The sequence below is a fragment of the Gigantopelta aegis genome, chromosome 11 (genome assembly GCF_016097555.1).
Source record: "Gigantopelta aegis isolate Gae_Host chromosome 11, Gae_host_genome, whole genome shotgun sequence".
Classification (NCBI taxonomy): Eukaryota; Metazoa; Mollusca; class Gastropoda; order Neomphalida; family Peltospiridae; genus Gigantopelta; species Gigantopelta aegis.
Window position 1 is genome coordinate 3671591 of NC_054709.1, and position 14499 is coordinate 3686089.

Consider the following 14499-nt stretch of genomic DNA (forward strand, 5'->3'; position numbering starts at 1 on the left):
CATATGAAAAATCGCTTGCTACTAATGGGGTAGCGGGTTTCCTCTGCATATGATAGCCGACGGTTCAATGTGCTCTAGTGGTGTCGTTAAACGAAACAAACTTTTAACAAAGACTGTGTCAAAGTTACCAAGTGTTTCGCCTATAAAAGGAGACTGTTAATATAAACCAATATGCTCTAGTGGTGTCGTTAAACAAAATAACTTCAACTCTTTACCAGCCTGTCTTGATATGTTTCAGGATGTCTCCTGTCATCCTATTTTTTGCTGTCGTCTGCTGGTTTGTCGAAATCGCGGGTAAGAATATCACTTACTACACTATTTACTTCCGGGTCAAAGTTCAATCATCATGATCAACGATTATTCTTAATTATTCGTAATTCACGTCTGGTAATAATATAAGAAGAATAAAATGAATTCCATTTTCAACAGTAGTTCTCTGGATGGATGGATTTTACTCATAATATTGGAATAATTTTCATTTAACTTTTTGGGAAAGGGTCTAAACCGCGGGACACGTGGCTGTTTGGGAATCGGTTACTGAATAGAACAGAATTAATATTACAGGCAACTGGGGTCATTACATGTAGCAAAAAATTGTTTTATTATACTAAAAAAAGAGGCAAAAACAATTACAAAAACCTAAAAAAATTGCTTTCAATTTTGGAGTGAAAATAAATGAAGATATAAACTCTGTGGGGTAGCCTTTATTTCAGGTTTTTGATAATTGCGAGAACGATCGCGCAAATCTCCAGAGACCTGTTATTTATAATTTGTTTGTATTTTCATATTTCCAGAAGGATACCAGCCATATTTACGTCCACCGATACCATTTCCATTCACTGGTAAGATATTATATTTTGACACCCAGACGGATATAAATGGATTTTTTTTTTTTTTATAAACGACAATGTGTTTTTGCAATATAATATTATGTCTAAAACATTTTCAACTGAATAGATACCCAATAGTATATGGTATATTATAAACGAGAGACAGATATACAATATTTTCTATCTGTGGACGGGGCATAAAATGGGGGGGGGGGGGGGGGGGGGGAGAGACATTCACAAAATGTAAGCAGTCGCTTAGAGAGAGAGAGAGAGAGAGAGAGAGAGAGAGAGAGAGAGAGAGAGAGAGAGAGAGAGAGAGAGAGAGAGAGAGAGAGAGAGACAGACAGACAGACAGACAGACACACACACACACAGACACACATACAGAGAACAATAAAGACAGCGTGAGAGATAAAGTGAACGACCTAGAGATTTAAGGGAATCGACAGAAAGACGGAGGGAGGGAGAGAGAGAGAGAGAGAGAGAGAGAGAGAGAGAGAGAGAGAGAGAGAGAGAGAGAGAGAGAGAGAGAGACGTTTGGATAAAAGACATATTACTTATTCTGAGTTATATATTATATCAGATACCTCATGAAACACTGTACCTATCTTTACTGATTAATAACCAGCATAATATTATTTTGCACCTGCTATCATATGATATGGGTATTACACCTTTGTGGAAAACGATTTAAGTATGCAGGTGGAATTCTTTTTAAGTAGTGACATAATCAAAATTGCATGTCAAAAATGGTAATGAGAAAATAGCAGAATGAAGTTTAGCTTGCCGTATTTTACTTTAAAAAGATCATCAATGTGTCACTCTGTCCTGTTAACATACTAACCTCAGTAACGTGCTGATCCACTGTCTTGTTCTTCTTGATAAGATAGATTACAGAACTCATCCTTTAATGTGTTTTTTTTGAAAATATTCCTTCAGTATTTGTTCTTCTCTCCACTCTCTGCAGTAAAAGAGGCATCAATAGTTGCGTTACTGTAGCTTTGACACCCTCACTGAACACCATTTTGAAAACTCTTGCAGAAATCTGTTCTATTAGAGACTTCCAAGTGAAACTAAGTCATCTGCCTTTGACAGGTGGCATTAAACTAACGGGTTTGCCATCACAGTCAGACTCAGTGGTGAATGCCGTACACCAGACACGCACCACCCTTAGTGTATGGGACTCCGTGATTACATCTTTTAACATGCAAGTTGGATTCTATCGCTTGCTTATCAGGTATTCAACACACACGGCTAACACACTTACGATATCAGGTGCCAAATAGTATTAGGCTGGTTTAAGTACTTTCAAAATGATTAATTAGTGAAGACGGGTACAGTTATTGGTGATGTCACCCGATATATGATGCCTGTTTCTAATTTCAGATGGCTATGAATCATATTATAGTCCACCTATACGCCACCCATTGAACAACCGACGTGAGTAGCTTTGATGTTCATAGTATAATGTATATCTGCATCGTCATACCACGATTTAATCAATGCATAGGTAATTATGCATTCAGATGATCTTCCGTTCGCCGCTAGCATTGGCGTGCCAGAATACCTTCTGGAAACAAGCGGAATAAGTGTTTATTGATTGAATGCCTTTGTCCGCCTATGGCTGACTTACAATTTAAATTGTAATTATGTGCCTATATCCTTTCAAGATTGAGGCAGAACAGAACAGAATAGAACATAACTTTATTACGCTCGGGCCATTACACAACGGCATCCGAGGAACATACAATAACAATATTTTAAAGTCACAAGACGGGATTTTACAGGAGATAATAAGATAGTGTAGAATACTATAATGATAATATGCTATACTGGGCTTTACAGGAGATAATAAGATAGTGTAGAATACTATAATGATAATATGCTAAACTGGGCTTTACAGGAGATAATAAGGTACTGTACAATACTATAATGATAATATGCTATACTGGGCTTTACAAGAGATAATACGATAGTGTAGAATACTATAATGATAATATGCTAAACTGGGCTTTACAGGAGATAATACGATAGTGTAGAATACTATAATGATAATATGCTATACTGGGCTTTACAGGAGATAATACGATAGTGTAGAATACTATAATGATAATATGCTATACTGGGCTTTACCGGAGATAATACGATAGTGTAGAATACAATAATGATAATATGCTATACTGGGCTTTACAGGAGCTAATAAGATAGTATAGAATACAATAATGATAATATGCTATACTAGGCTTTACAGGAGATAATACGATAGTGTAGAATACTATAATGATAATATGCTATACTGGGCTTTACAGGAGATAATAAGATAGTGTAGAATACTATAATGATAATATGCTACACTAGGCTTTACCGGAGATATACGATAGTGTAGAATACTATAATGATAATATGCTACACTGGGCTTTACAGGAGCTAATAGATAGTGTAGAATACTATAATGATAATATGCTATACTGGGCTTTACAGGCTATACTGGGCTAATGAGATAGTGTAGAATACTATAATGATAATATGCTAAACTGGGCTTTTACAGGAGATAATAAGGTACTGTACAATACTATAATGATAATATGCTATACTGGGCTTTACAAGAGATAATAAGATAGTGTAGAATACTATAATGATAATATGCTATACTGGGCTTTACAAGAGATAATAAGATAGTGTAGAATACTATAATGATAATATGCTAAACTGGGCTTTACAGGAGATAATAAGATACTGTAGAATACTATAATGATAATATGCTATACTGGGCTTTACAGGAGATAATTCGATAGTGTAGAATACTATAATGATAATATGCTAAACTGGGCTTTACAGGAGATAATAAGGTACTGTAGAATACTATAATGATAATATGCTATACTGGGCTTTACAGGAGATAATTCGATAGTGTAGAATACTATAATGATAATATGCTAAACTGGGCTTTACAGGAGATAATACGGATAATACGATAGTGTAGAATACTATAATGATAATATGCTATACTGGGCTTTACAGGAGATAATACGATAGTGTAGAATACTATAATGATAATATGCTATACTGGGCTTTACCGGAGATAATACGATAGTGTAGAATACAATAATGATAATATGCTATACTAGGCTTTACAGGAGATCATACGATAGTGTAGAATACTATATTGATAATATGCTATACTGGGCTTTACAGGAGATCATACGATAGTGTAGAATACTATAATGATAATTTGCTATACTGGGCTTTACCGGAGATAATACGATAGTGTAGAATACTATAATGATAATATGCTACACTAGGCTTTACCGGAGATAATACGATAGTGTAGAATACTATAATGATAATATGCTACACTGGGCTTTACAGGAGCTAATAAGATAGTGTAGAATACTATAATGATAATATGCTACACTGGGCTTTACAGGAGCTAATGAGATAGTGTAGAATACTATAATGATAATATGCTAACTGCTACACTGGGCTTTACAGGAGATAATAAGATAGTGTAGAATACTATAATGATAATATGCTATACTGGGCTTTACAGGAGATAATTCGATAGTGTAGAATACTATAATGATAATATGCTAAACTGGGCTTTACAGGAGATAATACGATAGTGTAGAATACTATAATGATAATATGCTATACTGGGCTTTACAGGAGATAATACGATAGTGTAGAATACTATAATGATAATATGCTATACTGGGCTTTACCGGAGATAATACGATAGTGTAGAATACAATAATGATAATATGCTATACTAGGCTTTACAGGAGATCATACGATAGTGTAGAATACTATAATGATAATATGCTACACTAGGCTTTACAGGAGATCATACGATAGTGTAGAATACTATAATGATAATATGCTACACTAGGCTTTACCGGAGATAATACGATAGTGTAGAATACTATAATGATAATATGCTACACTGGGCTTTACAGGAGCTAATAAGATAGTGTAGAATACTATAATGATAATATGCTATACTGGGCTTTACAGGAGCTAATGAGATAGTGTAGAATACTATAATGATAATATGCTAAACTGGGCTTTACAGGAGATAATAAGGTACTGTACAATACTATAATGATAATATGCTATACTGGGCTTTACAAGAGATAATAAGATAGTGTAGAATACTATAATGATAATATGCTATACTGGGCTTTACAAGAGATAATAAGATAGTGTAGAATACTATAATGATAATATGCTAAACTGGGCTTTACAGGAGATAATAAGATACTGTAGAATACTATAATGATAATATGCTATACTGGGCTTTACAGGAGATAATTCGATAGTGTAGAATACTATAATGATAATATGCTAAACTGGGCTTTACAGGAGATAATACGATAGTGTAGAATACTATAATGATAATATGCTATACTGGACTTTACAGGAGATAATACGATAGTGTAGAATACTATAATGATAATATGCTATACTGGGCTTTACAGGAGATAATACGATAGTGTAGAATACTATAATGATAATATGCTATACTGGGCTTTACAGGAGATAATACGATAGTGTAGAATACTATATTGATAATATGCTATACTGGGCTTTACAGGAGATCATACGATAGTGTAGAATACTATAATGATAATTTGCTATACTGGGCTTTACCGGAGATAATACGATAGTGTAGAATACTATAATGATAATATGCTACACTAGGCTTTACCGGAGATAATACGATAGTGTAGAATACTATAATGATAATATGCTACACTGGGCTTTACAGGAGCTAATAAGATAGTGTAGAATACTATAATGATAATATGCTACACTGGGCTTTTCAGGAGCTAATGAGATAGTGTAGAATACTATAATGATAATATGCTATACTGGGCTTTACAGGAGATAATAAGATAGTGTAGAATGCTATAATGATAATATGCTATACTGGGCTTTACAGGAGATAATAAGATAGTGTAGAATACTATAATGATAATATGCTAAACTGGGCTTTACAGGAGATAATAAGGTACTGTAGAATACTATAATGATAATATGCTATACTGGGCTTTACAGGAGATAATTCGATAGTGTAGAATACTATAATGATAATATGCTAAACTGGGCTTTACAGGAGATAATACGATAGTGTAGAATACTATAATGATAATATGCTATACTGGGCTTTACAGGAGATAATACGATAGTGTAGAATACTATAATGATAATATGCTATACTGGGCTTTACCGGAGATAATATGATAGTGTAGAATACAATAATGATAATATGCTATACTAGGCTTTACAGGAGATCATACGATAGTGTAGAATACTATAATGATAATATGCTATACTGGGCTTTACAGGAGATCATACGATAGTGTAGAATACTATAATGATAATTTGCTATACTGGGCTTTACCGGAGATAATACGATAGTGTAGAATACTATAATGATAATATGCTACACTAGGCTTTACAGGAGATCATACGATAGTGTAGAATACTATAATGATAATATGCTACACTGGGCTTTACCGGAGATAATACGATAGTGTAGAATACTATAATGATAATATGCTATACTAGGCTTTACAGGAGATCATACGATAGTGTAGAATACTATAATGATAATATGCTACACTAGGCTTTACAGGAGCTAATAAGATAGTGTAGAATAATATATCGATAATATGCTACACTAGGCTTTACAGGAGCTAATAAGATAGTGTAGAATAATATATCGATAATATGATATACTGAGTGTCTACTGATGTTAATAAACAGTGTTTAGTTTTGATGTGATAATCTAATTGAGTGTTTAGTTTTGGTGTGATCATCTACGTCTGTGTTTAGCTTTGGTGAGATAATCTAATTGAGTGTTTATTTTTGTTGTGATCATCTAAATCAGTGTTTAGTTTTGGTATGATCATCTAATTCAACAAGACAAGACAAGAAGTTTTTTTTCACAAAACTGCTCTGAATACAGTACAGAAAGAAAAAAAAATCGGTTCGGCCAAAAAAGGACGCACTGAACTTCAACACGTCATATATCAAAAACGACATTTTGAAACTTTAAAAGGTTAAAGACTTGGATGTTGTCTGTTATTGGCTAAACCTTCAAGTTGATATCTCCAGTAGTGTTTACATATAGTAGGGTCATTTGCTTGGAATCCGTGACCATTTTGTTCCTACCTTTTTTTTCTCGATGGATTTGACAACCTGAACCATTTTAAAGGAAAATTAGCTCCTATGCCCCTCTGAAAAATGACGGCTAACTCTGCTAGAGCCCAATATTCAAAATGGCCGCCAACGCCATCTTGAAAAACATGAAATGTAATATCTCTGGCATCAGATGAGCTACAAGGACGAATGAGGTGTCCTTTTTCACTAATTCTGGCATTACAAATCCACTGGAATGGTTATTGTAGGGTTTAGGGATCATTCTGACCTCTAAATCCAAGATGGCCGCCAACGCCATCTTGAAAAACATGAAATGTAATATCTCTGGCATTAGATGAGCTACAAGAACGAATGAGGTGTGATTTTTCACTAATTATGGCATTACAAATCCACTGGAATGGTTATTGTAGAGTTTAGGATTCATCCTGACCTCTAAATCCAAGATGGCCACTGTCCGCCATCATGAAAAACATGAATGAGATGCACTAGAAGTACGAATGAGGGTTTTTTTTCCACTAATGTTTGCATGACACTTGCTCATTCTAAAGTACATACTAATTGTACATACTAATCTGCCACTTCACTGTCACTACATGATTCACTGTATGAGCCACTATCAGAATCACTGTCCTCACTTTCGCTGCTATCATCACTGTTGTTCTCTGCCTGCAGATTTTTAGGTAGTGGTATGGATGGGGGAAGCGGGGGCTGGGTTGAACGGACAGGCAGACATAGACCATTTACAAGATGCCATCCATGGCCGATCGGTGAGGAGTGACTTTGGAGCTGGTAATGCTTTTGCAAATATGCAAGATAGTTTGCACGCTCCAAGTGTTGACGGAGACTGTCCAAGTCAGGCACAAGTCGGATAGTGCTTTTATTTCTTCTGAACTCTCCACTTCGCTGCCCTCGCATCTCCCAGGGTCTTGCTTTTGGTATCGCCATAGACATATCGAATGACAAACCGCTCCAAATCACTGATGACCTGTTCTGTGACTAGGAGCTGTGTACCACATGCTGCTAGCAGGTCGTGTGCCTCTTTAGACTTCTCCAGACGATCTGCAATGAGCTTCTTGCTTGCTCCATAGAAGCCAGAGTTGTGGTCACACCCAGTGAGGACATGAAGTGGTATGATGGATGCAGCTATTGCCTCACTGCACAAACATCGGGCATCGATAAGCTGACGTTTACGTTTCACACACAGGATTCCTGTTGTCTTCTGAGCAACATATGCCGCTTGCATGTAGTTGTCTGTGTCCTCTGTGTCAAGAACGACAGCTGCTGTGTAGCTGTCTCACCGGAGCACACTATATATGGTGAGCATTGCCGTATCTGTCTCTGCATGGGAGCATGTGAGCTCTGGCACAAGCTTGCCTGTGGTGAGATTCTTTGCAGTGCTGCCAACTACACAGTAGATGATCTCTGGAATTCCGTTTGAAGAAATGCCTGAAGGCGGATTTTGTTCTCAGTTTTACCCAGGAGAGCATGGAAACCTTTACTAGAAGGAAATTTATCTTCTGTCTTCATGAAGACATTGCTGATTGGCAGGTTTTTTTTGGCGCAGTATTCTCTCACTGTCCTTGATCGTGTAATTCTGATCGTATGAATCATTGACGCAAATGATGCGCTCAGCATGCTTGTGTCTCGTTAGAACGAAGTGCACCAACTTCTCTGCATAATCTCCCCAGGTATACTTGGTACCGTCTCCCTTCTCTCTGTCTTCAATGGTAGGAGTTGTTAGGCGCCAGATGAGACCCATATCAATAATAGACGTGTATACACCAGGCTCTGGAATGACAGTCATAGTTAGTTTCTGTGCCTTACGGATGGTTCCATTGACGTTGAAGATGGAAAGGCACTCGGCTGTAACACGATGCTGCAGGACTTCTTGAAGTTTGAGAGCACCACTCGTTTCAACCAGTCCGAGAACAGAGGTCACGGCATTACGCTCCATTTTCCTCAGTCTTTCCCTTCAGGTTCTCACCATCTGCTTTCTTCAATTCCTGAGTTGAAAAGTTCAAACGCTTGCTACGGGGAACTCTGTCGTTGAGAGACTTGGTCTTGGAATACACTCTCTCATTCAAGAACTGCTTCAGTTTGCTTGTGTCATCCTCCTTTGCCGATTTCAAGTCGGCAGCGAGAGCGCCTGAGGCTGGGATTCCTGACTGTAGGGATCGAAGTGTCTTGTTTGTATGGTCAAATGGATCACACTTGAATTCAGTGAGACATGCGCTTATATCCTGTACAGCTTGTTCATCCTTCTTCATTTTACTCGACGAGCAATCAGCATGCTTCCCTTATCCTTGTTTCTTGCGATTAGCATGGCGATGGACCATTGTTCTCACCCGATTGGTGTTATTCACATTCCGAGTGTTTGAAAGGAGCTGCTTTTCATTGTTCAGAATGGCCAACCAACCAGACTTCAGCTTAGAACCCTTATTAATTGTTGACTCTATCCATATGTCGACACACGCATATGGTTTTCCTGTCATTGACTGTGCAAACATACCACTCTCCATGAATGCAGCCTGATCGACAGGAAGGGTTATCAAGCACTGCAAATGAAATCGGGGAGATGCCGACCATACTTGTCATTATCATAGATTTGCATCAAAGGAAGCATGAGCTTGAGTGAGGATTTGAACTCAGTCCAGTTGCTTGTTCTGATTGCATTGATATTTTGAGTTACAACCTCAACCATTTCCATGAATGACATCCAGTATTCTGCTTGTGGGGCACCCTCAAAGTTCTTGAAGAGAGCATCAACGCATGTTCATCTGCAAGTTCCTGTGCATCAATCGGATGTCGAAGCTTGGCAAGGGATGCCTTTACTTCTTCAGATAGAGGGGAATCTTCCAAACGTTTGTCTATGACATGGTGGACCAGAGTCTCGTAGTATAGTCGCAAGCAGCGAACCCCATGCTTAACATGTTTTCCACGAAGGGCCTGATCAACAGACCCGTCTGCAATAACACCAGCTGCCACCAACACATCTGAGATGCCAGATCCCTTAAACCTCTTGTATATAGTGTAGATGAACGACATTTGGATGTGGAAGGGTGCCATGAATGGTAAGATTTTGCTGAACAGCTCAGCATTCTCACTTTTCAACTCTAGCATGAGCACGTAGACAGTGGCCATCTTGGATTTAGAGGTCAGGATGAATCCTAAACTCTACAATAACCATTCCAGTGGATTTGTAATGCCATAATTAGTGACAAATGACACCTCATTCGTCCTTGTAACTCATCTAATGCCAGAGACATTACATTTAATGTTTTTCAAGATGGCGGACAGTGGCCATCTTGGATTTAGAGGTCAGGATGAATCCTAAACTCTACAATAACCATTCCAGTGTATTTGTAATGCCAGAATTAGTGAACAAGGACACCTCATTCGTCCTTGTAGCTCATCTAATGCCAGAGATATTACATTTCATGTTTTTCAAGAGTTAGCCGTCATTTTTCAGAGGTGCATAGGAGCTAATTTTACTTTAAAATGGTTCAGGTTGTCAAATCCATCGAGAAAAAAAGGTAGGAACAAAATGGTCACGGATTCCAAGCAAATGACCCTACTAATAAGGCCAAAATAAATATTTGATATCGAAACTCGCAGTTCCGGAATGTAAGAATGTCATTTTACCATTAGTCTATTTAAACAGATGACCAATGGGTCACCCATGTTCCCTGCAGACTGTTCGTAGTCGCTTTTTCCAAGATGAAATGCAGCTCTGAATCTCCTCAAGGGTGATTTTTTCCCAACTTTCCATGATTTTAGTCTTTAGTTCCTCCGCAGTGAACTTATCCATTCGATCTTGGTATACCTTCTCACTCCATTGGATTACACTCCGGACTTTGTGGCGGTCATTCATCCCTCTTTATGAATACTGGTGCTGCATCCTCCAAATGTTGCTGAGTTCGATGACTGGTATGCGAGGTTACCCCATCTTGTTGAAAGATAAAGTCATTGTCACGGTATAAACGTCTGCAGTCTCGGAGTAGTCCACGATTAAGTAACTTAATATAATTATCAGAATCGACTTTAGTGGTCTTAGTGTCAACAAAATGTGTCCACGTTTTTTCCACGCCAGGAAAACTCCTGCAGAGACCATCTCTTTCTTCGTAAACCGTGAAGTTTCGTGATACAGTCGCCTGACAGAAATGTCTTTCTTCCTTCTTCCGTACAGTCGATCGGTTCTGGCGATTGCGAGCGATCTCAATAGTGGAATATTTATCATCTTGCTTTTTGTACCTCGTTTTCCTCTTCTGTTTTACTTTCTCGTCTCGTCGTGAAACTCGTATCCTCTTATAAGATTTTAATTCCCGCTTTTTTATCATTCTCAGAACTGAAGTGCTTGATACCCCAAGATCAGACGCAATTTGTCTCTGTGACCTGTGCGTTCCTGAATTGTCCTCCTGGGAGCAAATAGCTTCCTCCACATGCTGTTTTAGGTCGGCCACTTCCCACTTTCCTCTCGGTGGATCCTGTACTTTCAATCTTTTTCTTTATCAGTCTGTTTACTGATGATGTATTCCACTCCTTTCCGGGAAATTCCTTTATGATTCTGGCACCGGGCCAACCTTTCTCAGTGAAACAAGTTGCATTTAAGTCCTTATCCGAACTCGAGTGTACCATCTTGGATGTGATGTGATGAAAACCAAGACTAAAATCATTTTGTCCAGTCCTACTATTTTTGTCTATTTACACCGCAGGCAGATGACATTCCCAGACGACACGTGATTGACAGGTGCCACTGCAGTGCACTCAATAACATGATGCTGGGGAGATGCTGCGATTTTCGATATTTAATTTTGATTGTGGCCTTATGTCAAAACTACTGGAGATATCAACTTGGCATTTTAGCCAATAACGGACAATCTCCATGTCATTAATCGTATAAATTGTTACAAAGTTTCAAAATGTGCTTTTTGAGATAAGAGGTGTTAAAGTTCAGTGCGGTCATTTCTTTTGCCCACCCGATATATACCATTAATTCATAAAATGTTTTCTCCAGTTGGTATGTACATGTGTATCTATCTATATCTATCTATCTATATCTATATCTCTATCTATCTATCTATCTATCTATCTATCTATCTATCTATCTATCTATGTATATATATATATATATTGCTTCAGGTATATCTATCTATCTATCTATCTATCTATCTATCTATCTATCTATCTATCTATATATATATATATATATATATATATATCGCCATCATCATTGTCAGAGTATTATAATATGTCAGTTAAATTTGTTATATGCGCTTAATTATAGTTTACATTTTTTATTATCCAGTTTCCATACATTTCCCCAAAGTTGGAGTCCATGCGAAGTACACAGGTATGTTGGAAAGTTGTTTCGTTTTAGTAAAAGCGGTTAATTCATTTATCAGTCGTGATCCTATTTAATTTCGGATGAGTAAAACGTTCACAAATATAGCAATCGAAGATACATTAAAATCCTGAGTTTTCGGTAATAGTTAAGATGATTTCAACACACAGAGACTTTTTAACGACTGTAATTACACATTAAATAGAGAATAATACATGAGCGACCAATTATCTTACAACGAGTCGGTATCTAAGGAACACTAAAGTATTATTCTATTTCTTACATATCCTCAAAAATAAAGGTTTTAAGCCAACTTTAACATCTTTTTCGATTAAAAGTTATTTACAGCCTTTGCGCTTGTAGCTAACTTACGCGTCACTGACCAATGATTGCCAGGTTAACTATACGTCACAGTGTAATCGATTTCGATCGTTCTGTTTTTTTCATTGGATGTATGGCATTGGTGACCTGGTCATCACCTAGGAGCAGCCAGCCGTATGTCTGGAAATTGTTAACATACGTACATGTGTTAACAAATGTGCGTTATCAAAAATAACGAATGATGTTCTCACCAACGGGTGTGTAAGAAATATATTTTAAAAAATAAAATATTAGTGGTTGTATATTTAACAAGTTTTTGATTGTCATTTTGTTTGCACTAGGTCAAACTTCATTTTATTTACTAATAGATATTTTGTTCAAACATACTGAACTATTGGGATACCAAATTCAGTTTGGGATGCTTACAAATATTAGGAGAACCAAACACACATTGAATATACAAACACTGATACTCTGTACAAAAGATAAAGTTTTATTTTACGTCACCAATAGAAAACATTGATTTTTATTAATCATCGGCTGTTGGATGTCAAACTTTTGGTAATTTTGACATATAGTCTTCGTGAGTAACAAGGGACCTTTTATATGCACAATCTCACATACAGGATAGCACATACCACGGCTTTTGATATATCAGTCGTGGTTCACGGGCTGGAGTGAGAAGTAGCCCAATGAGCCCATCGACGAAGATCGATCAAGAAATCGTGCCACAAAATGCTTAAATTTCATTGGATGCGATTAGATCTGATTGCAACGAATCGCAACGCTCCTTATAAATTCCCTTGTTATTGTAAACAAAGATGGCAGCGTCAGCGTCCGGCGGTTAATTTTTGATATTGCTTTCAAGATTGTCACATGTTACCGATGCTGTGATTTGTCAGCGATGTCATCGTGTAAGGGACATAATCGGTGTTACAAATTTTCTTCCAATAGAGGGCGATAGTAGTGGATATCAGTAATCTTGACTACATGTATCAAGGCTGAATACGAGGAACGAATATTAGCCTTGATTTATGAAGATGAGACCCACGCATCAATCGAACGCTTTACCACTGGGCTACGTAACGCCCCTATAGTCGGAACAAAAAAAAATGTATTTAATATGTAATACTGTTCGTTAAAACATTGTATTAGTCAAAAACATCTTACAATGCCGCAAACTTAGGATAGTCTTGAGATTGGTGTTACATATTAAAGATTTACCTTTAAGGTTTGTCTTGTTTAACGATATCACTAGAATAAATGAATGTTTAACGACATCCCAGCACGTAAACAGCACCACTAGAGCACATTGATTAACTAATCATCGGATATTGAAGTCAAACATTTGGTAATTCTGACATGCAATCTCCAGTTAAAGATTGTTTTTGTTTAACGACACCACTAGAGCACATTGATTAACTAATCATCGGATATTGAATGTCAAACATTTGGTAATTCTGACGTAATCTCCAGTTAAAGATTGTTTTTGTTTAACGACACCACTAGAGCACATTGATTAATTAATCATCGGATATTGAATGTCAAACATTTGGTAATTCTGACATGTAATCTCCAGTTAAAGATTGTTTTTGTTTAACGACACCACTAGAGCACATTTATTTATTAATCATCAGTTATTGGATGTCAAACATTTGGTCAATCTCACATGCTGTCTTTAAGAGAAAATCTGCAAAAACATTTTTTCAATATATTTTCATACAAAAATTAAACTATTAAATTAAATGTATTTTCTGTTTGTCTGTCTTTTTGTCTTGCGTGCGCATATCTATGTAATATATCAGTCAAACCTGTCTTAAGCGGTCACACAAGGGAATAGAT

General features: G+C 36.9%; 1 protein-coding gene across 1 annotated transcript in view; it reads left to right on the forward strand.

The window, feature by feature from the left end:
- The first annotated feature begins 224 nt into the window (after positions 1–224).
- The window catches only part of LOC121385342 (hephaestin-like protein), a 54398-nt gene continuing 40123 nt past the window's right edge, over positions 225–14499 (forward strand). The window contains exons 1-4 of the mRNA XM_041515984.1: positions 225–294; positions 795–842; positions 2217–2270; positions 12301–12345. Of these exons, the coding sequence (XP_041371918.1) occupies positions 240–294; positions 795–842; positions 2217–2270; positions 12301–12345 (202 nt within the window). The 5' untranslated portion in view covers positions 225–239. The remainder of the gene's footprint in view (positions 295–794; positions 843–2216; positions 2271–12300; positions 12346–14499) is intronic.